Below are 25,015 nucleotides of genomic sequence, written 5' to 3' on the forward strand. Positions count from 1 at the left end.
TTACTTCTTTTCTATTTTTATGAAGGCTAGTAGTCCATACTTGTGCTTCAGCTTTTAGTGAAACAGCTTGTTATTTGTTTGCATTTTCCATATAAGTATCTTTTGTTCCATACATGTTCTCCAAATATTGTCTATAATCAGAATATGGGACTAGATCATTTGTTGAAACTATGCTGGAGGGATGCTTTGCAGCATCATCTGCACATTCATTTCCTGGAATATGACTGTAGTCTGGAATCTAAGAGAAGATAACAGTTTGCTGATGCTCATGAAGACATATCAGCGCATGTTTTATGAGCTTTAATAAAGAATTGTAAGGTGGAAGTACTTTTCACAGCTAAAAGAGCATTCTGTGAGTCACTATGTATTATATTGTTATTATTGACAGGAGTGAGATGTTTTTTAGGGCAAGCTTAATGGCATAGAGCTCAACAGTATACTGCTGCATTTGGCCAGAAGTGAAACTGAAACAGTTGTATTAGGGAAGACAACAGCCTGCACCCACTTTATTGTCAAACTTTGAACCATCAGTATAGATCTTAGTAAAGTGGGGATACTTTTGTGTATCAGCAAAATGTAATTGCTGGGACAGTTGCTGAATGTGCAAATTTGCATTCAGCCAAAGAGCAACTGATTATTGGAATAAACTTCTACACACTACTATGGAAGTGGGTAGAATAAATTTGAAAGTTTGGACAAATTACTAGAAGGAATGGGCCAATGAAGTGGGTAGGGTAATTTTGTTTTGGCTGGTGATATAATTTTTTGTTTCTTTACATCATTTTACCATTACCAATATTAAAACTGCAAAAATGCAGTACACTTTATTGATACATTTCTTACTATTCAGAAATTTTTGCTGAAATCAGAAAAAAATAAAATAATAAAAATTCTATAACTGATTATATTTAATAATTAAAGAACTGCATTATGCTGTATTGAAAATTTAAATGTAAACTTTATACATTCACTTTAAGATATTCTCTAAAAAAAGTTTGGTGTGTTTGATTTACTGATTCCCATTCCACAATATCCTCAATAGGATTTATTGCAAAGAAATTATTTTCTCTTGCAGTTCAAAGACCCTCAGTAAATCTCAGCAGTATGTGTGTTGCCTTCCAAGATTCCTGGCAGGCATGTACATTAATTTCTTCTTCTAAGTCAGCGGCTCCCAAACTACTGGAGATCTATGGACCCCCTTCAAAAAAAAAAAAAAAAAAAGTTTGTTGTTTGTTATTTGGTTTTTAGGAGCATTAGCAACTAAGGCCATATTGCTCCGGGACATGCTGTGGTCATTCCCTGACCTTTCTGCATCCTCCGTATTTGGTGGTGATGGGCTCGAACCCCGGTCTAATCAAGAAGCGTGTGCTACACACTGCTACTCCTTCCCACCTGGCTACAGAGGCACCAAAAAAAAAAAAAAAAGTTTGTGGACTCCCATATATATACACGTGTGTGTTACTTGATACCCCCTTCTGAACGTTTTGCAGACCCTCTGGAACTGGTCTACGGACCCCAGTTTTGGAAACGCCATTCTAAGTTGTCATCTACTGTTTCAATATTGCAAAACACTAATTTCAATATTGCAATCAATATTTACAGAACTTTCAACTGAAATAGCATCATTACACCCAAAGCAGAAACAAGAACATTCCAGCCATCATCTTTTGCCTATACTTGTCCTCTAGTGACAGCAACATGACTAGGTTTTCAATCACTTTAGAAATGATGTTTTGAAATGTAGGTATTTCATATTTGAAAATACATTCCTTTACAACTTCAGCAGCGCCTCCGTAGCCAGGTGGGAAGGAGCAGCAGCAGTGCGTAGCACACGCTTCTTGATTAGACCGGGGTTCGAGCCCGTCACCACCAAATACGGAGGATGAGGAAAGGTCAGGGAATGACCACCGCATTTCCCGGAGCAATATGGCCTTAGTTGCTAATGCTCCTAAAAACCAAATAACAAACAACTTCAGCCAAGTGCGCAGGAATAAGTTCCAAGGTTATTTTAAATCAGAAAACTCATCACGTAGTCAGGGGTCCAGTTGGGCCCCACAAATGATGAGTCCCCAATTTAATTCTTTCCAGAATACCAACTCTTTTTTTTCAGATCTCAGTTTCACCCATGATGCAGTCAGTAAAAACAATAATACCAACTTGTAAAGGAGAATCACATACAACAATTCCTTTCTGAGTCTCAACCATCCATCAGAATGTCATGAGTCATTCTTCATATTCTCAATTTATATTTCAAAGAAATAAAATCAATTTATAATAATACAGCAGATCCTGCTATAATGCGTGACATACATTCAGAAAAAAATTTTATGTAGTAGAAATGCAAACTATAGCATGCACATTTTCAAATAACATTCAGGGACAAGTTCCATAATAGCTATAAACTGTGAATATTATGGAACTTGTCCCTGAAATGTTATTGTACTGGGACAGTTTTTTTAAAGAATGAATGTAAGGTTAGTTGCCTGGCCTGCATTTCTTTTCTCTTCTTAAATAAATCAGTAGTACTCATCAGATCGTCCAATTTTATTTTGAACAATCAGCTTCTTTTGATGTCCTATCCATGTCGGAAACCATTTTTGCCAAACTTTATAAGACTTCCATTTTTACTTCTTTTTTTATTATAAACATTTGTTTATATATGTGTAGTAAGAATATGTATATATAGAACCTGTATATAAAGTTTTATATACAAAATGTTGTTGTTATTTGGTTTTTAGGAGCATTAGCAACTAAGGCCATATTGCTCCGGGGATATGCGTTGGCATTCCCTGACCTTTCCACATCCTCCGTATTTGGTGGGCACGGGCTCGAACCCCAGTCTAATCAAGAAGCGTGCGCTACTCACTGCTGCTCCTGCCCACCTGGCTACGGAGGCGCCATATACAAAATATGCAACATGTGCTCATAGGAAAATATAAACCGAAATGATGCCAGTGAAAGAGTATAATGACAGGTGTGGGTTTCATGCAGGTAATCTGAAATGCAATTATAGGATAGTGCATTACAGCAAGATAATGCTGTACTATGGTTTGTTTTTTAAGTGAAATACTTACTAGTTGGACTACTGGAAGAAGGACTTGGTAAAACACAATGAGCATTATTTTGTCCACCAAATACTTGATTAGCCGCACCAACTAATATACCTCTTTGGAAGTCACTGACTCCAGCCATCTATGGAAAAAAAAAAAAAACAAAATAAAGGCAAGTTTTTGGCATGTAAACTGATACACTGTCATGAATAGGTTTGATATTAGTATTTGCAATTCAGTAAACAAAGTAAGAAAATAGTTTTCTCAGCTAAATGTTACAAAAAAACTTTAAGAATAAGAAGCATAATAATTTAACCAGCCTTATTGTAATATAAAATATTATTTATGCCTCTTTCTAAATACAAATTTAGAAAGAGGCATAAATTTATCATAATAGGCAAAATCTTGGTTGGCAAGAACAAAAAAGAGGGTATGCAGAAGCCATTATCAATCCACTGCAGAATAGAAGCACCCTCAACAACTCATGTTGAGGGAAATGGATCATAATCTGCCACTCTGGTCCAATGTGGGTTGGCAGATCGACCGTATTTAGCAGTCAGGAGCTTGAACCCCAGTCTACTCAAAGAGCACGTGCTATTGCACTCCTACTGCTGACACTCGGGCTATGGAGGGAAGGAAGTACAAATATGCCACAGGCTGTTCCCACACTGGCAAAAAAAAAAAAAAGTAGATAAGAAAATACAAATTATGAACTTCCCTCCTTATGTAGATAACTATCCAGTTGACCACTGAATTTCTTCAAACAGTCAGCCTCAACTACCTGTGGAGGCAAATTGTTCCAGTCATCAGAAACTTGCTGGCTAAAAGAAAACTCCTTACAATATAGTCTAAACCTCTAACCCTGTAATTTGAATTTATAGCCCCTAGTTTTGGAATTCTTTATAACAATGAAAATCCTACCTTTATTTATTTTATTAACCTCTGAACCTTATAAACCACAGCCAGGTCCTCTCTGAGGTGCCTGGTTGCCAAGCTCTGTAGCCTGCATAATTGAAATCTTTCCTCATACGGTCGCACTTCTGCCAATCCTACCATGTGAGTTGCCTGTCTTTGGGCCCTTTCAAGAAGCTCAATGCCTTTTTTCCGATGAAGTTTCTATACCTGGACACATAATTCCAAATGCAGTCTTACAATTGCCTTATACAATGGGATTACAACTTCCCTAGCTCTACACAATATTGTTTGATAAATCATTGGCAGGATACCATGGACTTTTCAGGCTGCCTGTTTACACTGCTCAGAAAACTTCATAAATGTCCATACTGTAATTCTCAGATCCCTCCTTCCTCTACTGTTTTTAATTCAACCCCACCAAGTGTATAAGTTATTTTGGGTTAGCTGTTCCCAAGTGTAAGACCTTGCATTTTGCTGCATTAAAATATAGCTGAAACTTTTCTGACCATTCTTGAAGCCTGTTCAAGTCATCCTGAAGGAGTACCGCTTGATACTGATCATTAACTACTCTACCAATCTTTATGTTGTCTGCAAATTTTGACATCAAGCCTTCTATCCCACCTTTGATGTTGTTTATGAAAATCAGAAAAAGAGTGGTCCAAGAACTGATCCTTGGGGGGGGGGGCGCAATTCTTACGTTACAAAAATCTAAAGAATATCCATTAATCACAACCTTCTGTCTTCTACCTTGCAGCCACCCTGCAATCTATCTTAGAATTTTTCTAGTAATCTGTCATGAGGGACTGAGTCAAATGACTTACTAAAATTCAAATAAACTGTGGAAATTGTTTCCTATATCCAGTGCATGGGTAACTCTGTCAAAATAGCTTACCATGTTAGTTAAACATGATTTTCCCTTAACAAAACCATGTGTGTTATTCAGATTGCCATATTTATCTAAATGTCCCTGGATTGCACTTTTAATCATTGGCTCTAAGATTTTCCCTACCACTGAAGTCAGACTAACCAGTTTGTAATTACCAATTTCACTCTTATAACTGCCTTTATGTATTGGCATATGCTGGCATTTCTCCAATCCAAAGGAATCTCTCCTGAGTCCAATGATGCTCTTATGTGTGTACACATTGCTTAAAAATGGCATTTTTTTTTTTTTTTTTTTTAATTCAGTGGTATTCATCAGCTGAAATTGTTTTTTTCTTTTGCTCTTCATTCTTCTTCCACAACTGTATTTTTTTGCTAATTTAATAATTGGGAAACAAATTTCTGAACAATGTGCCAGAATGCTGATAATGATGTACTGTTCATGATCAGCAACTCAGAGGAAGATTATGTTCCATGACAACAAATACAAATAAATATGCGGCACATATGAGACATCTGTTTTTGCATTTATTTTTATGCGTTACAAGTCTTTTTTTATATTTTACAATACATGGAAATTCTTGCATGTCTTCTGAAATTTTATCAGATTTCTTTAGCATTTTACTGAAAGACACTGTTAATTATCTTGCACATTACAGTGAACAAGACTATTAATCAGAATTTCTATTTTGCAATGTAGACTAGCACTTCTGTTGGCCAATTCATTAATGAAAATAAGCCGAAATTTGCAGAATTTAAAAAAACATACAACTTTAATATAGTTTTACTATTTTTTTGCAAAAATAAAAAGACGGGGAAGGGGTCAAGTTGAGTAAAAAAGATGTTGTAAATCTGGAGAGTTGGCAGCTATGTTAATGTTTTTATTCTAGTGTAGAAGGATAGTTATTTATTATCACAAAACACTGTTTCAATTATAAGCATATTTTTAATAAAACCACTGGTGCAATTAGTAAAGTGGAAGCTGACAGTATGAGAAATTCCTGGCAAGGACAGCAAGGTTCTATTCATACATGAATACAAACAAGAGGAGAGTAAATCAGATTGACACGGAAGATGAACTGAACAGGTACTTTTCAACCATCTTAGAGGAGCTTTCAACTATTAGAGGAGCTATCCTGCTGATAGCTCCTCTAATAGTGACATAGCTATTTCTGAGAAGTGTCTGCTGGAAAAGTTAAGGCTCAGGGAGGGTAAGGCCTTAAGATTGGAGGGTATACATCCAGTTATATTAAAAAAGGTAATGTAAGTGTATTAACCCACCAGAAATGTTAATGAGATCAACAGACTATGGGATGGTAACCTTGGAATAGAGAAGCCCTAATGTTTCCATAATCTGTAATTTTCTCTCTGTTCACTTATTTTGTTCTTGTGCATCTATAATTTTTTAATGCTGCTGGCATCTGAAAATATTTTCCTAAACAATGGACTGGTATGAGTAGCACAGCTCAGTCAAAAATTATGTTCTATGATTAAAAATGTGAATAAGGCACTCACAGAATGTAAAACAATGTCATCTTTGACTTTCATACCAAAATCAAAACTTGATTTTGGTATGAAAGACCCCCCCCCCCACTGAGTATAAACAAATCAGCATTGAAGAAACAAATACAGATTGTCATACAGACCCCACCAAGCATAAACAAATCAGTATTGAAGAAACAGATATATATTGGCTTTACATCTGTCAGATATGATTCTTTGACAACCCAAAAACGTGAGCCTACTACAGTTTCCACAACAGCATAAGCAGGGCAGAATTACCAGCTTGTGCTGTTTAACGTGGGCCACAAATCAAAGTTGAATACTGCCAAAATTCTAATTAAGTTAACTAATGATTATAAATTACACGTCACAGAAATCTAGGCTATATTAAAATTCAAATAAGTGTTTCCTCCATAGTATACTTATCTCTTGTGTATGCTTCTTTTTTATTGTAACTAAGAATGAAGTGTTTCAAAAAGCACAGTTCACATCTTGAATTTTCATGTTATAATTATGTGCAGACTTTCTGCACTTTTAAAATGATAACACTATCCAAAATGAATTTCAGAATAGGTAATATTTTTAACTAAGCCATCTTAGAGATAAGTTGCCACACAAAAAAAAAAATAATAAATAAAAAAAAAAAAAAAGTTTTGCTATTTACAAATGTTATTAACAGTTTCTTGCAGCAGCCTTTTACTATCTGTCTCATGAACAATATATAATAAAATGAATCTTTTGTGACCTTGGAGAGATTTTTAGTTTTCAATTTTATGAGTCTTAAGTTTTCTTTCCTTCCTAACATCTATACGAATATGAGCACAACTTACAAAATGAGTTTGGTTATTTTCAGCTATGGTAATAATAAATAAAAATTATCATTAAATAACTTTTATTTAATAATATTGTTATTAAATAGGTTTGACCATTAATGTACACTATAGCTATTTTATATTAAACTATATCCTCAATTTAAAGATATGGTGAAAATTATTTTTATAGCATTTGCTACTACTTATATAATTTGTAAGTTTTAGTTATTTATAATTTATAAACACTTTTCACAAATTTTTTAATTGCTACATTTAAGCTTTCTAAAAAAATTATTAACTTTAGAACATTTCATACTACAATGTTGAAGCAGAATAAAATAATTGTAATTAGTATAATAAAGGGCAAACAGGTTGCACTTTTGAAGCCATTAGAAAATTATAATCCAATTTTAGACAAGAAAATACAAACTTTCACTTACAGAAGCTAATGGAACACTAGAAATAACAAACGTCTGAGCAGTTGTTGTGACTAAGGCTGGTATAGAACTGATGATGGCAACAGTAGATGAGGTAACATTAGAAGAGGCACTGGTGGTGACAGTTGCTGTGGTGGTGACAGCAGTGGTAGTGGTGGTGGCAGCAGCAACTAATGTAGGTCTTTCTCGGGACCCTTAAAGAAATCAGAAATGTCATAAAAAACTAAATTAAAAATATATAATCTGCAATGCTATATTTGATTCAGCATGCCAAACAGGGTCAGAAATGACTCCACCAAATAGGTTTGCTTGTTGTACTACTATTTTTATTTATTTTTTTATATATATTCTGTTTTGCTAAGTGCAGTTTCAGCGTTAGATATACACCTAATTCATTCTTGGTTACCATATACCTGGTTAACATATTTCTGATGATATGTGAATTCCATATTGATACCATCTGCCCAATAAATGTATATACAGTATATCCATGGTTACACACAGTTTTGCATCTTTTAGGTACAGTACTATAATGCTATCCTAGTAAATGACTAATTGTACAATGATTTCTGTGATCACCCAGAGCATGAACAGAAAATTTATTTATGAAATTAGAAGCCAATGTGCCTTATAAATCCGGAAGAAAAACTAAAGCAAAAGTTTTGGTTTCACTCTGTATCATTTCGGTAGTCTTAAGCACATTGCTATTCTGGTTATACATTCTCAGTTTTTGTAGTTTTAGAGGAACAGTAACTTGAAGTATGTTTTTTATCACTGTGATACAGATGAGTTAAAAAAGAAAAAACAAAGTGAGTGGGATGAAAAAGAAAAGTCTATGGATCAAGAGGTCATTTTCACCTTTACAGGCAGCATTATTTGAGAAGAACCATTGCTGCGCTGCAGCCAGTAGGAAGGAAGCAACAATCCTTATGCAGTTTTAGAAGGGGGGGTATAACATCCTTATGGCGGTGAGAAATATTGCTGCAAGCTGGAAAGATATCAAGCAATCCACTATGAACAGTTGTTGTTGGAGAAAATTTTGTCCATAACATGTCCAAGATTATGAAGATTTCAAAAACACACAAGAAAATAATACAAAGGAAATTTTATACATGCAAAACAACTTAACCAGGAAGTGGATACTGAAGATGGGAATGAACTGCTGGAGTCTCATAAAGAAGACCTCACAACCTATTACTTGAATGAGTTGCAGGCACAAATGCAAATTGAAGAAAGGGATGATAGTAATGATGAAATCTTCAGTACCCCTCCAGAGAGCCTGCACCTCAAACATTTAAGAGAAATCAATATGAAGGTGGAAAAGGCTATAGGCACCATACAGCATTCCGATCCCAATATTGAAAGAAAGAGTAACGTTGTCATAGGCCTTTGTGATGTTGCATTTGCTATAGGATTCTTTATGATAAAAAAAAATAATAATAATAAAAAAAAGGCAACTCATCAGCTTTCTTTGGGTAAATTTTTCAAAGAGGAATATTTTATCAGGTATGTTCACAGTAATTGTATTTGTAGAAGAATAAGAGAAATTTACCTCAATATGATATGTAGAACACTTCCCCCGGAGAGGAAGGAAGTGAATGAAATAGTTAACAAGCGTTTAAAATATGAATTTGATAGTATAAAGCAGAGCTTTGGTGCTCAATACATTCTGCATTGATTACAATATTTGTAGAAGAATAAGAGAAATTTACCTCAACATGATATGTAGAACGCTTACTTGGGAAGTGTTCTACGTATCATATTGAGGTAAATTTCTCTTATTCTTCTACAAATATTGTAATCAATGCAGAATGTATTTAGCACAAAAGCTCTGGTTTATACTATCAAACAGTAATTGTATTTATTTATATTTCATAAAAAAAAAAAAAAAAATCTTCAAGAATGTATCTCTGCAACTTACATGAATTTATATGAGAAATTAATGCTCCATTAGCATACATTCAGTTAATGTATGGTTTTCCAAGAACACAACATGCAAAGCATGTATAGACTGTCTAGAGCTAACAAGATCAAGAGCACTGCTTTCTCCTGTTGCCTGTCTAAAATGTTGATATAGAACATAGCCATCTAATAAATCCAGAAAAGTCCTGCTACTGTCTGACCATATCCTGAGTGACCAATCCACAAGTTCTAGTCAATATCTAGAAAGTTACATGGGTTATCCCAAAAGTGCACGCCAGTTTCTAACAGCTGTATCTCCATATCCATTGAGAATTGGACACATGTTTATATGAACTTTTTTAATCAGAATAATTGATACTATTACTTTTACTCAGAATAAGCAATACTATTGGAAGTCAGGCTCCCAAAATATTTACTATTCCTTCTGAATCACCCTGTATAAACACATTACATGTTACCCCTTTGGAACATTCTGTGGACCCCAGTTTGGGAAACGCTGCTCTATAACAATTAAGCTTTCTTCTGAGCTAGTTTTAAAAGCTATTGTTATACTTTCCTTGCACTATGTCTTGCTTCAAGAATAAATTAAATTTATAATTACATTTAATGTTTGCTTGCAGCTCTCCTGTATTTATCCACTTAGTTTGTGACACTTGCTACACTGCTTGACAAAATTAGAAGAACACCTAGAAAACTTGATGTAATTTGTGCAGCTTGCTTGCGATGAAGCAGGAAAAAATTTGGAATGGTGGTATACATAGAATAACAATGAAATGAGACAGTGAGAAACTTCGGACAGGTATAATTAACATTTACACGGTTGTATAAGAATTACCAAAAAGCTCAAGTCTGGTAATCATGCTGTCCACTGAAGTCTTTGGATATCTTCAGTTTCAAGATATTCCTCTACCACTTGAGCTCTATGTGTAGTGGTGTTGTCATGCATGAAAAGAAAATCTGGGTGAACTGCACCTCTAAAAAGTCGTATATAGGGTTCGAGGATCTGTTCCCGGTACCCCTATCAAAAACATGAATGGGGTGCAGCCGCTGATCATTATTCCACCCCACACTAGAACACCGCCTCTGCCGTAAATGTCCCTTTCTCCAATGTTGGAGGCATGGTACCACATTCCTCTTTGTCTCTCTAGATGAAATAATAGCTAGAATCTATTTTTAGGTTAAAATGGGACTCATCAGAGAGCAGAATTGTACAAATGTGTTCTGTTAATTTTGTCGAGCATTGTATTTTGTTAGGGTGACCTGGCTCTTAAGCTAATTTGCTTTGCCACTGTTTAAGCATCTAAAACATTAATGGTACCTATCTTGATGGGTGACAAAAATAATATTTAATGCTGTATGTCCTGGTTCCCTTACAATCACAGCAGGTCTTGCTGACCTGGGCAATGTCCCAGCCAGTATAAGTCTCAATTACTTTGTCCCACCATAGTGATAAGGCTTCAGACTATAATTTATTCAATTTGGCTAGCATAGTCCAATATTGGAAGCTAAGCTCATTTTTTTTTTGTTCAGTAGCCATATAACTAGTGCAACACTAATAGTTTATCACTACAAGAAGGTGTGGACTGGACACTGGTTTCCAGTTGGTTCCTCACAAGCTTAAAAGCATAACAGACCTGCCAACTTTTAGAAATCAAAAATTGGAAGATCTTTTTAAGAGGTCTAGCTTCAGAACTTAGATGATTGTCTCGGAAAATCTGTATGAAATAAATTAGATGATTATTATGTGTACCAGCATGTGAGAGAAAGTACTAGGGGTGAGAATATTCTTGAATGCACCATTACTACTGAATCAGATAACATCACAGGGCTTAAAATACAGGAACCATTGTCAGGAAGTGATCAGGCAATCGTAAATTGGAAGATGTTACAGTAGTTAAAGGCATGGGTTTTAACTTGAGAAGAGGGAACTTTGGCAGTTTAAGGTGCTACATGGTATCTATGAATTGGGTAGATTTCTAAGGGAAAGCGAATGCATTTGAATTATGGAATAATTTTTAAGCAAAACTCATATAAGCCATGAACACATACATACTATTAAGAAAATATTGCAGGAGGAGGAGGAGGAGGATGCCAAAATGGATGACTGCAGAGCTTGCCAATCAAACAGAGCATAAAAAGATAGCTTGAGACAGTTATAGAGTAATGAAAAGTACTAAAGCCTACAACAGGTACAAATTGATCTGTAATAGTACCACAAATAAAGTTAGGGAGGCCAAGGCCATGTATGAGAAAGAATTTGCTAAGAGAGCAAAGAATGGGGACAAGGGATTTTTTCATGGATGTGAATACAATGAAGAAAGTTAATAATCAGATTTAACCTTGTGCACTGGGTGTGGAACATTCTTAGTTAACCCAGTTGATGTTGCAGATGAACTGAATAGGTACTTTGCATTGGTCTTTCTGATAGAAGACCTTTTGTGCTGAGAAGATGCTGTGCAAGTGAGGCTGAGCCACATGAAATTAGTGGTCATAATTACAGATAACTGTTTATTAGAAAAACATTTGTGCATAAATGGAAGTAAGGCTCCCGGAGTTGATGGCATATACCAGGGGTGGGCACGCATGAGATCAATGAGAGCCGCATTCTGGTTTTTCATATATTATAAAGAGCCACACCATAGTTACCTAGTTTTAAATACACAAATTCAAATTTAATTTAATTTAATTTATATGATTACATATTCTACACAAGTCTTAAGTGCTATGTAAAATATACATATATAAGAAAATATAAATAAGAGAAAGAAAATATAAAATAATTATTTCAAAATTTTAATAATAAAAATTAAATATAATAAAAATGCATTAATTAATATTTTTTAATAAAAATTAATATTTAATAATAAAATTAATTAATAAAAAGTATAACGTTTAACGAAGACCTTTGGTCAAATCTTTGAAATTTGGCGTAAAATTCGTTAAAGCCATTCGCAGCAATTCAGTGAGATGATGATTGGTCAACTGTGAGCAATATTTCGACTTCACGAACTTCATTGTGGAGTACAAAGATTCACAGAAATATGTTGTACCAAAAATTGAAATTAGACGGTAAGCAGTTTTCTTTAAATGTAGATATTTTGATTTTGACATGAGTTTCCAAAATTCAATTATAGAAGTAGATTTCTGCTGCATTTGCAATGCCTGATCCTCTTTCATCTCTAATAACTCCAATTCCCCAGCCGCTTTTTCAACAAGTATTATTTCAGAAATTGGAAATCCATCTTCAATAATATCACAAATAAATGGGTTCACAAAATATGCAAATGTAGATTTCAAACTTTTCAAATCTTCAAACCTATGTTTGAAATCTGCTTGCAATTCTTCCAATTTGTCTTTGTATCCGTCTAACTTTTCTTCTTTTATATTAATTATATTTGCTTTTACTCGTGGAAAATTATTAAATATTTTGTTCTTAAGATCATACACAAAACTAAATACAGTTTGTGACAAATCAATAATAATTTTTTCCTTTACTTGTAAAGCCAAATTAAGTGTTTGCAAATGTTCTGTAATGTCTGTAAGGAACATTAAGTCAGAAAGCCAAGTTTCATTTTCTAATTCTGGGTATTTTTTTCCTTTTTCTTTTGTAAATGTTATGATAGGATTTATGAGTTCCACAAAACGGCTCAAAACATTGTAAGTTGACAGCCATCTTACAACACACCATAGGGATAAATCACTGGGCAATTCATCTGTTTCGTCATTCACCCGCAACTCTTCAAAAAAGTTCTTAAATTGATTATGTGTTTTGGCATTTGTTCTAATTAAATTCACAATCTGCAAAACATCTTCCACACATTGTCATATTTAAGGTACTTCGCTATGAGATGCTCACGGTGAATTATGCAGTGAAGAGGTAAGAAACATGGAATTTTAGGATCGTTGTTTAAAAGACTAATGAGACCTTGGTTTTTCCTTATCATTGCAGGCGCTCCATCAGTCGCAACACTTACAAGTTTATCACGAGGCAATTCAAACCTGTTCATTACTTCATCAAGCGCATTTCTAACATCGATACCGCAAGTTGTTTCGATAAGAGCTACTAGGTCTAACATTTCTTCCTTCATATTTACAGCTACAGAAACATAGTGGACAAAAACGGCCAATTGTGGAACATCCTGAATGTCTGTATAGACTCGTCGAGAGCTAAACTAAATGCTGTACAATTTTTTAAATCACACATAAAACTATTTTCAACATTTTTACTAATTGCACCAATACAACGCTCAGTTGTACGGTGTGACATAGGAACCTGTGTGATCAATTTATGCAGTTTTGTGTTATCTGGATCCAAAACTTTAACCACTTCTTCCAAGTTTCTTTTAATAAATTCTCCTTCTCCATATGAACGTTTGGCACGAGCAATATTCCAAGCTATCAAAAAACTAGCTTTATTTGCTCTGTCATCTTCACAACTAAAAGAAGACAAGACTCCTTGTTGCTTATGAAGACCAGATTGCAAGGACTTAAGTTTCTCTGTTCGCAATTTTGAATTCAGTGGATATTGAGTTGAAAAGTGGCGATGACTTACTTCGTAATGTCGACGTAAATTGCTTACTTTGTAGTTTGCAATTGTAACTTTACAAATAAGACATGACTTTCCATTATTGTCAATAAAAGCAAAATTCTCTACCCATTCTTCTTGAAAGATTCTATTTTCTTGTTCGTGTTTTCGTTTTTTGATATTTTCTGAGGTCATGTTATCAAAAAATTTAAATAAATTTAATTCCAAAGTCTGAAATTGAAACTGTTATGGGAGGTTTGGTCGCATTTTCTACCCACTCCCGGTTTAGTGTTGCACAAGTCCGCTGATGGCGCCAGCAGTGTAAATGCACACAGATTTATTTATAATCAAAATAAAAATAGAAAAATATCTAGACATAAAAAAAAAATAAAATAAACACAGCATAAAATCCATATAACAAAATATTAGTTACTTAGTTAATTTAACAACATTCAGTGAAAGAAGTTCTGAATTAATAAAAAAAATGGATTTAAATTTTCAATGCGAGCCGCACTTAACTCAACGAAGAGCCGCATGCGGCTCTGAGAGCCACATTTGCCCACCGTTGGCATATACCATCAGGTTTTGAGGGAAACCTCCAGGGAGTGTATTGAACCATTGAGGTTAATTATGAGGGCATCTTTGGACTCAGGAGAGATTCCTTTGGATTGAAGAAATGCTAAAGTATCATCAATACATAAAGGCAGTTCTAAGAGTGAAGTTGGTAACTACAGACTAGTTAGTCTGACTTCAGTGGTAGGAAAAAATCTTAAAGGCAATGATTAAGAGTGCAATCTAGGTATATTTAGATAGATATGGCATTTTGAAGGACACAACATGGTTTTGTTAAGAGAAAATCATGTTTAACTAACTTAGTAGGCTATTTACGGATATCATCTTTTAAGGGCACAAAAGGTGATATAGTTGTACACGTTGGCACTAATGATATTAAGAGTAGGAGACCGGCGGAATTACTTAGCAAGTACAGGTCACTGTTGAAAAAAAGCCGTGAATTAGGGTTGAACTTGAAAGTGTCTGCAATTCTGCCCAGACACGATAGGAGGGAGTATATGATGAGAGCCTTGTCGATCAATTCGGCCCTGGAGGGATTGTGCAAGGCTCAAGGGGTAGAATTTTTTTCAGCCTGGACTGTACTTGTTAACAGGAGAGATTGCTTCTACAGGGATGGGATACACTTAAATAGAAAGGGTGCAAGAATTTTTGCTGATGCTGTCGAGGCAGTGTTAGGTGGGTCGGAAAACTGCTAGTTGGGGGGGGATACAAGGACTAATAGATTAACAGTAGCCAGTGGCAGAGGTGGAAGTGATTCTTGCACTGCTTCTATTGAAATGAGCAGAAGTCTGAAAAACAAGATGCAGGATATTTCAGAGACTGCTGGTAGTCATTGCGGTACAAGTAAACACATGGGTTGTGTTAGGGTAGCTAAGAATAGAAACAGGTGCATGTACACCTGCGTGTACACCAATGCTAGGAGTTTGGTAAATAAATTTGATGAATTTGAGGTATTGCTCAAAACATCAAAGGCAGATATTGTTGGGATATCAGAGACGTGGTGTCACACAGATATAAGTAATGCGGAACTGGAATTTGGGGAATACAATGTGTATAGAACGGATAGACAGGACAGGAGGGGAGGAGGGGTTATGCTATTAATTAAGAAACACATAAAGTCCAAGGAAGTGAAGCCAGTCGACATCGATGGACAGGGCAGCGTCGAGTCAGTTTGGTGTGACATAAGCATAGGGAAATCAAAATTGAGAGTAGGAGTGTGCTATAGGCCTAATGACTCTGATGAGTATAATAAGATATTGTACAGGGAAATAGAGTGGGCCAGTAAATCAGAGTCTTATAATGGGGGACTTTAATTTCCCAGATATTGACTGGAATTTGTGGGTTGGTCACTCGCACACTAGCAAGGCTTTTGTGGATTTATTGGATGATTGTTTTCTACATCAGCATGTTCGTGAGGCAACAAGAGGGAACAATACTCTTGATCTGATTATCAGTAGTGATTCTTCATGCATTAAGAACCTGCAGATAAATGAACCACTAGGTGGCAGTGATCACAGTGTGTTTTACTCAAGGAGGTAACTACCATCAGAGGTAAAGGGAAGGGTTTTTGTTTTCGTAAAGGCGACTATGATGGTCTGAGACAGTATTTAAATTCTATACAGTGGGACCAACTGATGATGTTACCAACAGCAAACTCAAAATGGGAAGCATTCAAGGAACTAATCTTGGAGGCTACCAGGCTTTACATACCAACTAAGAAATATTGTTCAAGGTTTAGGCCTAAATGGTTGTCAGATGAACTAATGAGACATGTGGCAGAGAAGAAAAATGCATGGGATACATACAAATTAATGGGTGACATGGAAGCCTATGATAGATATAAGTTGGTCTGTAACCAAGTCACAAAGGAGATTAGGCAGGCAAAGGCAGACTATGAAAAATCCTTGGCAAAGGATGCAAAGAAAAACAGAAAAGAGTTCTTTACATACTTGAACTCGAAAAGGAAAGGGATGAATCAGATTGGTCCACTGGATATTGATGGTTCAACAGTTGAGGATCCTGCTCAGGTGGCTAACAATCTAAACGAGTATTTTGAATCTACATTCACGCATGAGGAGTTATTCAGGAAGGAGAATGATGTAGGTAAAGTAAACATTGGCAGTGAGCTGGCTGATTTTGTAATAACTGAGAGGAAAGTGGAGGAGAGATTGTTGAGGATAAACATAAAAAAGGCACCTGGGGTGGATGGGATCTATCCAGTTATATTAAAGGAGGCAGCAAAGGAAGTAAGCAAACCCTTAGCCATAATTATGAGAGCTTCTTTGGACTCAGGGGAGGTACCCATAGACTGGAGATGTGCAAATGTAACCCCAATTCACAAAGGAGGATCAAAGGCTGACACAAGTAATTATAGACCTGTTAGTTTAACTTCTGTTCCAGGTAAATTAATGGAGGCACTGGTTAAAGAAACACTGCAGGATCATCTAGACAAGAATTCAGTTATAGCTCAGATGCAGCATGGTTTTGTTAAGGGCAGGTCTTGCCTGACCAATTTGATTGGATACTATGATGTAGTCACAAAAGAACTGGATGTAGGGAATAACTTTGATATTATATATTTGGATCTTAGAAAGGCTTTTGATACTGTTGCACATGGAAGACTGCTGCACAAATTGGAGCAGTGTGGCATTGGAGGCAAATTGCTGCTATGGATAAGGGGATGGTTGAGTGGCAGAAGACAGAGAGTGGTAATCAATGGACACTGCTCGACGTGGACTAATGTTATTAGTGGAGTTCCTCAGGGTTCAGTGTTGGGTCCGTTGTTGTTTTCGGTGTTTATGAATGATATTGATGATGGGATATCAAGTTTAATGTCCAAGTTTGCAGATGATACAAAGGTTGGCAGGGTTGTTAAGGACACTACTGATGCTATGCTGCTGCAACAGGATCTGGAAAGGTTGAACAGATGGGCTGAGAGGTGGCAAATGAGGTTTAACATCGACAAATGTAAAGTGCTGCATATGGGAAACAGTAACCCCAGAGCAACATATCAACTCTGCGGTAATACACTGACAGTGGTGGAGAATGAAAAGGACCTGGGGGTAATTGTGCAGGCAGATATGAAGTTCTCTGAGCAGTGCAGACGAGCTGCAAGAGTAGCTCATGGTGTCTTGTCAATGATATACAGGAATTTTTCTAGCAGGGATAAGGAGGTGATTATTCCCTTGTATAAGGCAATGGTAAGGCCACATCTTGAGTACTGTATACAGGTCTGGAGGCCTCATTTCAAGAAGGATGTAGAGCTGCTGGAACGGGTACAGAGAAGGGCAACAAGATTAGTAAATGGAACAAAGGGTTGCTCTTACGAAGAAAGGCTTAAGTTTTGCAAATTACAGAGTCTGGAGACTAGGCACCGGCGAGGTGATCTGATAGAGGTGTATAAGGCTTTGAATGGTTTGAGCATGCTCAATGCCAATGGGATTCTTCATCTTTCTCAGAATAATCACCTCAGAGGGCATAAATTCAAATTGAGGAAGGACGGATGTCGGATAGATGTGCGGAAATTTGCCTTTGGCCAGCGGGTGGTTGGTTGGTGGAACCGACTTCCATCACTTGTTGTTGAAGTTGATAGCCTAAACAAATTTAAAGCTCAACTGGACAGGTATTTCGAACGAACGGAGGGGTGAAATGGGAGTGGGTTTTTTTTTTTTTTTTTTTGGCTGATGCTGAATAAGCTTGCTTTCTTGCATCATATGCCTCTGCTAATGCTAATGCTAATTTTGACACAGTTACTCATGAGCTGGATGTAGGGAACAATTTCGATGTAGTTTATTTGATTTTAGCAAAGCATTTGACTCAGTCCCTCATGAGAGGTTACTGTCTAAGCTTGAACAGGTTGGGATTACTGGTAGGATTCTAAGATGGATTGCTAGGTGGCTGCAGGACAGAAGGCAGAGGGTTGTGCTTAATGGATATTCTTCAGATTGGTGGAAGGGCAGGAGTAGGACCTGTCAAGGATCGGTTCTTGGACCACTGTTGTTTCTCATTTTCATAATTACATTGGCGATGGGATAGAAGGCACAATGTCAAAATTTGCAGGTGATTTAAAGATTGGCAGAGTTTTTAATGACCAGTGCCAAGCAGCACTGAGTCAGGATGACTTGAACAGGCTTCAGAATTGGTCAGAAAAGTGGCTGCTAAGTTTTAATGCAGCAACATGCAAGGTCATACATTCAGGGAAGAACAACTCCAAAATAAATTATACACTTGGTGTGCAGTTGAATTAAAAACAGTAGAGGAAGAAAGCGGGAGTTACGATATGGGCAGATAGAAAGTTTTCTGAAAATGTAAAATGTAAACAGGCAGCCAGGAAAGCCCATGATGTTCTATCAATGATTTATCGAACGTTATCCTGTAGAGATAGGGAGGTCATAATCACACCGTATAAGGCAATTGTAAGACCACATTTGGAATACTGTGTTCAGAAATAGAACGTCATCTGAAAAAAAGACATTGGGCTTCTTGAAAAGGTCCAAAGATGAGCAACTCAAATAGTGATATTGGCAAAAGGATGACCATATGAGGAAACACTCTGATTATGTGGGCTACAGAGCTTGGTAACCAGGCACCTCAGAGGTGACCTGACTGAGGTTTATAAGGCATTAAGGGATTAGTAAAATGTGAAAGTGGAATTTTCGCTGTTAAAAAAGAATTCCAGAACTAGGGGCTGTAAATTCAAATTACAGGGGTTGAGGTTTAGACTAGATTGTAGGAAGATTTCTTTTAGCCAGCAAGTTGATTGCTGAAAGTTTTGCTGTTGATTGCTGAGGCTGACAGTTTGAATAAATTCAAAGGTCAACTGGATAGTTATCTGTATGAGGAGGTAAGCATATAATTTGTATGTCCTTATCTACTTGGTATTTTTTTTTCCCCAGTGCAGAGAAGCCTGTGGCTTCCTTGCACTACAGTAGAACCCTGTTAATCCAGACCGGATTTTCAGTCAGGAAAAAAATTCTAACTATTGGGGGGGGGGGGGGGGGGGGGGGGGAATTTCAGTTCACTGACATTTTGGAGGGGGTTTAAAATTTAAAACAGTAAAAAAGATAAGCAATCAATAACAAAGAACGCACGCACAAATTGAAACTAACATGATACTTGCAAGTTAGAATGGAGTAACAAGTCACAAAACTTAAAATATAGGAATGAAGAGAACATTCTGAAAATTTTTCATGTTTTAGATATGATTGAAGCTTTCATGGAAGGAAAAACACATTTCACCATAATAATGTAAAACCCACAGAATTCCAGCTATTGGTATTACCACAAATTCAATAAGATCGTGTGTTTACTATCCATTTATTGCACTAACAGAAAAGCCTAACAAACAGGGGACTGCTAATTGTTTTTATTGTTTTATGTTTTTGATCTCCAAAAATCTGACCGGACCATGTGGTATGGTTGGAGACAATTGTAGGGTAATCTCGAGTGCTGGCCTATTCAGTTGACAGCTGCAGCTAGCATCCACCTTACCTCAGTTCTTTAGTGTGTTTTTGGGTTAACAGAAGAAGGCAGCAAAAAGAAAGTGTTACTGTTTCAATGAAATAAAAACTGAACATGCTTTTTCGCATTGATAAGAGGAAAGTTTAAAAAAAGATTGCTCTCGATATAGGGATTGCAAAACAAACTGTTTCCGATTGGAGAAAAAAATAGGAAAGCAATTTAAAACTTTTGTGCAAAAATGGTGGCCAAAGACAGCTTAGGAAATAGAGCTACCATTAAGCAGGCAAAAAAAATGAAAATTTGGAAGAGGCTTTATACATTTGGTTTTGTCAAGAACAAGAGTTCAATCCTTCAATCAAGGGTTCTTAGCCCTTAACAAAGGATTAGGAGGTGGCCCATCTTTTACTGCAAGTTTGGGGTGGTTATCAAGGTGGAAGGAGCATCATGGAATCCGACAGCTCGGAATTACAGGTGAAAGTCTTTATGGTGATTGTGTTGCAAGCGAAGAATTTAAAGTACAGTTTCTCAAGTTTATTAGTAAAGAAAATTTTGTTCTATCCAAATTTTTAATTATGACGAGACTGGTTTATTTTTCAAAATGTTACCCAAAAAAACACTTGCCTCAAAACTTGACTCTTCAGCTAAAGGACATAAATCAAGTAAGGAAAGAGTGACATTGCTTTTGTGCAGTAAAGCATCCAGGAATTTAAAATTACCAGTTAGTCATAGGAAAATCTGCTAAGCCCCACGCCCTTAAAAATGTGAACTTAAATGCCCTCCCAGCTAAGTACATGTCACAAAAATCAGCTTGGATGAGCTCAGCACTTTTTAAAGATTGGTTTTTCATCTCATTTGTTCCTTTAGTTAAAAAATATTTAAAGAATCAAGAACTGGAAGAAAAAGCAGTTTTATTTATTGATAATGCTCCAACCCACCCAGCAGAAGAACAACTGAGATCTGGCAACATCTTTGTAAAATTTTTGCCACCCAAAGTCACTGCACTATTACAGCCTATGGATCAAGAAGTTATAGAGGCTGTGAAGCCTCTATAACTTCTTGATCCTTAGCTGTGATGGTACAGAAAGAAGTTGATAATCTCACTGTTAGAACAACAAGAGGAAGAAAAATCAAAGAAGAAGAAAAACGAAGCTTGAAGAAAAATCATACTTTATGGACCTTCTTAAAAGTGTCAACATAAAGATAGTCATTTATTTTTCTGGTGCAGCTTGGGACGAAACTGACAAGACTACCCTCATCAAATGCTGGAAAAAACTTTGGCCTGATGTTCCAATAGAAAGATCTGAGGCACACCCAGGGTCTGAGCTGGATATCATAATTCTTCTCTTTCTTGGTGATTCCTTTCTGCTTCTGTCAATTTCTCTCTCTCAGGGTAACTCAGGAATTTTTTTTTGGCTGGTGCAGCATAAGCCTCAGGCTTAATTGCACCATATGGCTAATAATAATAATAATTTCTTTGGATCCTGATGACAAGGATGATAATGATTTTGTTCAGTTATTTCAACGTCTAGGGGGTTGTTCAGACATAACAAATGAAGACATTGCCCCATTGATAATGTGTGATAATGATCTAGGACATCAGATCCTCACTGAAGAAGACATCATGCAAGCATGCTCATCATCATCATTGTTGCAAGCTAATGAAGACGACAACTCTGATGATGAACGTGAGGAAACAACTGGTGCAACTGGTACAAAACAAATAACTATTTTTCGAAAATAGTTATTTGTTTTGTGTTGTAATATTTTTGTGTAATATAATGTTCTACATTAAAACTTTATTGCTTTTTACAGTATTTTGTTTACTTACCATAATTTTTACTTTAAAATATTGTTTTATTAATTTAATATAAAAATCAATTTAGTTAAAATTTTGTTATTTAGTAACTTTAAATAAAAACCGGTACGTGAAAAGATAGCTTCCGGTTAATCTGGACTTTCACTAATCCAGACTGAGTGTGGTCCCGTCAAGTCTGAATTAAGGGATTCTACTGTATATGGCGAGTACTATAAGTCTTCATGATGACACTTTTCGTTCCTTCTGCCTATCCATGTGGCTGTGTGGCACAAATTTTGCACAGAGCTTCTTTTTCCCTAGCAGAGTTTGATGCATTGTCTCATCATTATGGGTCAAACGACAGTCTCTTGCCACAATTTCTTGAACTTTTACAACTCTGTTTTGTGCGAGGTTAGTGGATGCCCACTTCTTGGGTCATTAAAAACATCCTCATGTTCGTCTTTGAACTGCTTATACCATTCAACACACTAATATGACTTAACTTCTCACCATAAACGGTTTTAACATTTCATACATTTCTGTTGCAGATTTTTCCAGTTTAAAGCAATATTTATTTGATATTCATTCATTGCTCCATTGCAAAATCATGACACGGAACATTAACGCTACTAATGAAAATGGTTGTTACTTGCAAACTGTCTATTTAGTGGACAAACTCTGTACCACCATTTGTTGGGAAGAAGTTTGAACGACAACATACCATTTCCATTTATGTTCGAACTCATTGAACATGACCACAACAGCTCCGGCCCAAACTTTATTGCCACATCTCGTATAAAACATACAATGCCTGAATACTACAAAAGTTTTCTTGGTTTAATAAGTACTATTCCACATTTTTCAGTACACTAAGTGTTGCACATACATCATGAGTAATACCTTTGTTTTTTTCTTGACAAAATAGATCGAAAATCAAAATACTAAGAAATTTATAATAAAGCAATCCATTTTGAATTTCAATCAGAGTGGATTTCTTTATTATTGCAAATAATGTGGAAATACCCACAGAAGCAAAAAGGATATTATCGCAAACAATGTAGAAACACCCTAAGAAGCCACCCATTTCTTGAGATGAAAGTGTCCATATCAAAAATATTTTTGATGTGGCATAACATTCTAAAAATAATAAACCACTTCATGTGACATAGGGTGTCAGTTATATTACTTATCAATAACAATATATGATGAGGGATGTGGGAAATCAATTTTCAAAGTTTATTTAATGTTGTCTTTTTCTGCATTTTCTTCTCATTGCTGCATTAGTATTAGTAGAGGCATTTGATGCAAGAAAGCAAGCTTATGCAGCATCAGCCAAAAAAAAAAAAAAAAAAACCCACTTCCACTTCACCCCTCTGTTCGTTCAAAATACCTGTCCAGCTGAGCCTTAAACTTATTTAGGCTATCAACTTCCACGACAAGGGATGGAAGTCTGTTCCACCAACCAACCACCCCCTGGCTAAAGGCAAATTTCCGCACGTCTATCCTACATCTGTCTTTCCTCAATTTGAATTTATGCCCTCTCAGGTGATTATTCTGAGCGAGAGGAAGAATCCCATCAGCATTGAGCATGCTCAAACCATTCAAGGCTTTATACACCTCTATCAGATCATCTCGCTGGTGCCTAGTCTCCAGACACTGTAATTTGCAAAACTTAAGCCTTTCTTCGTAAGAGCACCCCTTTGTTCCATTCACTAATCTTGTTGCCCTTCTCTGTACTTGTTCCAGCAGCTCTGCATCCTTCTTGAAATGAGGCCTCCAGACCTGTATACAGTACTCTAGGTGTGGCCTGAACATTGCCTTATACAAGGGAATAATCACCTCCTTATCCCTGCTAGAAAAATTCCTGTATATCATTGACAATGCACCATGAGCTACTCTTGCAGCCCGTCTGCACTGTCAGAGAACTTCATATCTGCCTGCACAACCACCCCCAGGTCCCTTTCATTCTCTACCACTGTCAGTGTAGTACCACAGAGTTGATACGTTGCTCTGGGGTTGCTGTTTCCCATGTGTAGTACTTTACATTTGTCAATGTTAAACTTCATTTGCCACCTCTCAGCCCATTTGCTCAACCTTTCCAGATCCTGTTGCAGCAGCATAGTGTCAGTAGTGTCCTTGAAAACCGTGCCTACCTTTGTATCGTCTGCAAACTTCGACATTAAGCTTGATATACCATCATCAATATCATTCATGAATACAGAAAACAATAATGGACCCAACACTGAGCCCTGAGGAACTCCACTAATAACATTAGTCCACGACGAGCAGTGTCCATTGATTACCACTCTCTGTCTTCTCCCCCTCAGCCACCCCTTTATCCACAGTAGCAATTTGCCTCCAATGTCACACTGCTCCAATTTGTGCAGCAGTCTTCCATGTGCCACAGTATCAAAAGCCTTTCTAAGATCCAAGTATATAATATCAAAGTTATTCCCTGCATCCAGTTCCTTTGTGACTGCATCATAGTATCCAATCAAATTGGTCAGGCAAGACTTCCCCTTAACAAAACCATGCTGTGTCCGAGCTATAACTGAAGTCTTTGTCTAAATGATCCTGCAGTGCTTCTTTAACTAGTGCCTCCATTAATTTTCCTGGAACAGAAGTTAAACTCACAGGTCTATAATTACTTGTGTCAGCCTTTGATCCTCCTTTGTGAATTGGGGTCACATTTGCACATCTCCAGTCTGTGTTTACCTCCCCTGAGTCCAAGGAAGCTCTCATAATTATGGCTAAGGGTTTGCTTACTTCCTCTGCTGCCTCCTTTAATATAACTGGATAGATCCCATCCATCCCGGGTGCCTTTTTTGTGTTTATCTTCAACAATTTCTCCTCCACTTTACTCTCAGTTATTACAAGATTCTCTAGCTTACTGCTAGAGTTGAATACACCTCTGGCTTTCCCCTCGCTAAATAACTCCTCATGTGTGAATGTCGATGCAAAATATTCATTTAGTTTGTTAGCTACCTGAGCAGGATCATCAACAGTTGACCCATCGAAATCAAGTGGTCCAATCTGATTCATCCCTTTCCTTCTAGAGTTTACATAAGTAAAGAACTCTTTGCTGTTTTTCTTTGCATCCCTTGCCAAAGATTTCTCGTAATCTGCCTTCGCCTGCCTAA

At 36.5% G+C, this 25,015-nt stretch overlaps 1 protein-coding gene across 2 annotated transcripts in view; it reads right to left on the minus strand.

Moving 5' to 3' along the window:
* Nucleotides 1–25,015, minus strand: part of Mondo (MLX interacting protein mondo) — a 289,601-nt gene that overhangs the window by 96,992 nt on the left and 167,594 nt on the right. For both annotated transcript variants that reach the window (XM_090376144.1, XM_090376138.1), the window contains exons 10-11: nt 7,603–7,793; nt 3,075–3,192 (exon numbers count right to left, since the gene is read on the minus strand). In XM_090376144.1, the coding sequence (XP_090232270.1) occupies nt 3,075–3,192; nt 7,603–7,793 (309 nt within the window). The remainder of the gene's footprint in view (nt 1–3,074; nt 3,193–7,602; nt 7,794–25,015) is intronic.

This window comes from Mastigoproctus giganteus, chromosome 1, assembly GCF_048544385.1.
Source record: "Mastigoproctus giganteus isolate SK-2022 chromosome 1, ASM4854438v1, whole genome shotgun sequence".
NCBI lineage: Eukaryota > Metazoa > Arthropoda > Arachnida > Uropygi > Thelyphonidae > Mastigoproctus > Mastigoproctus giganteus.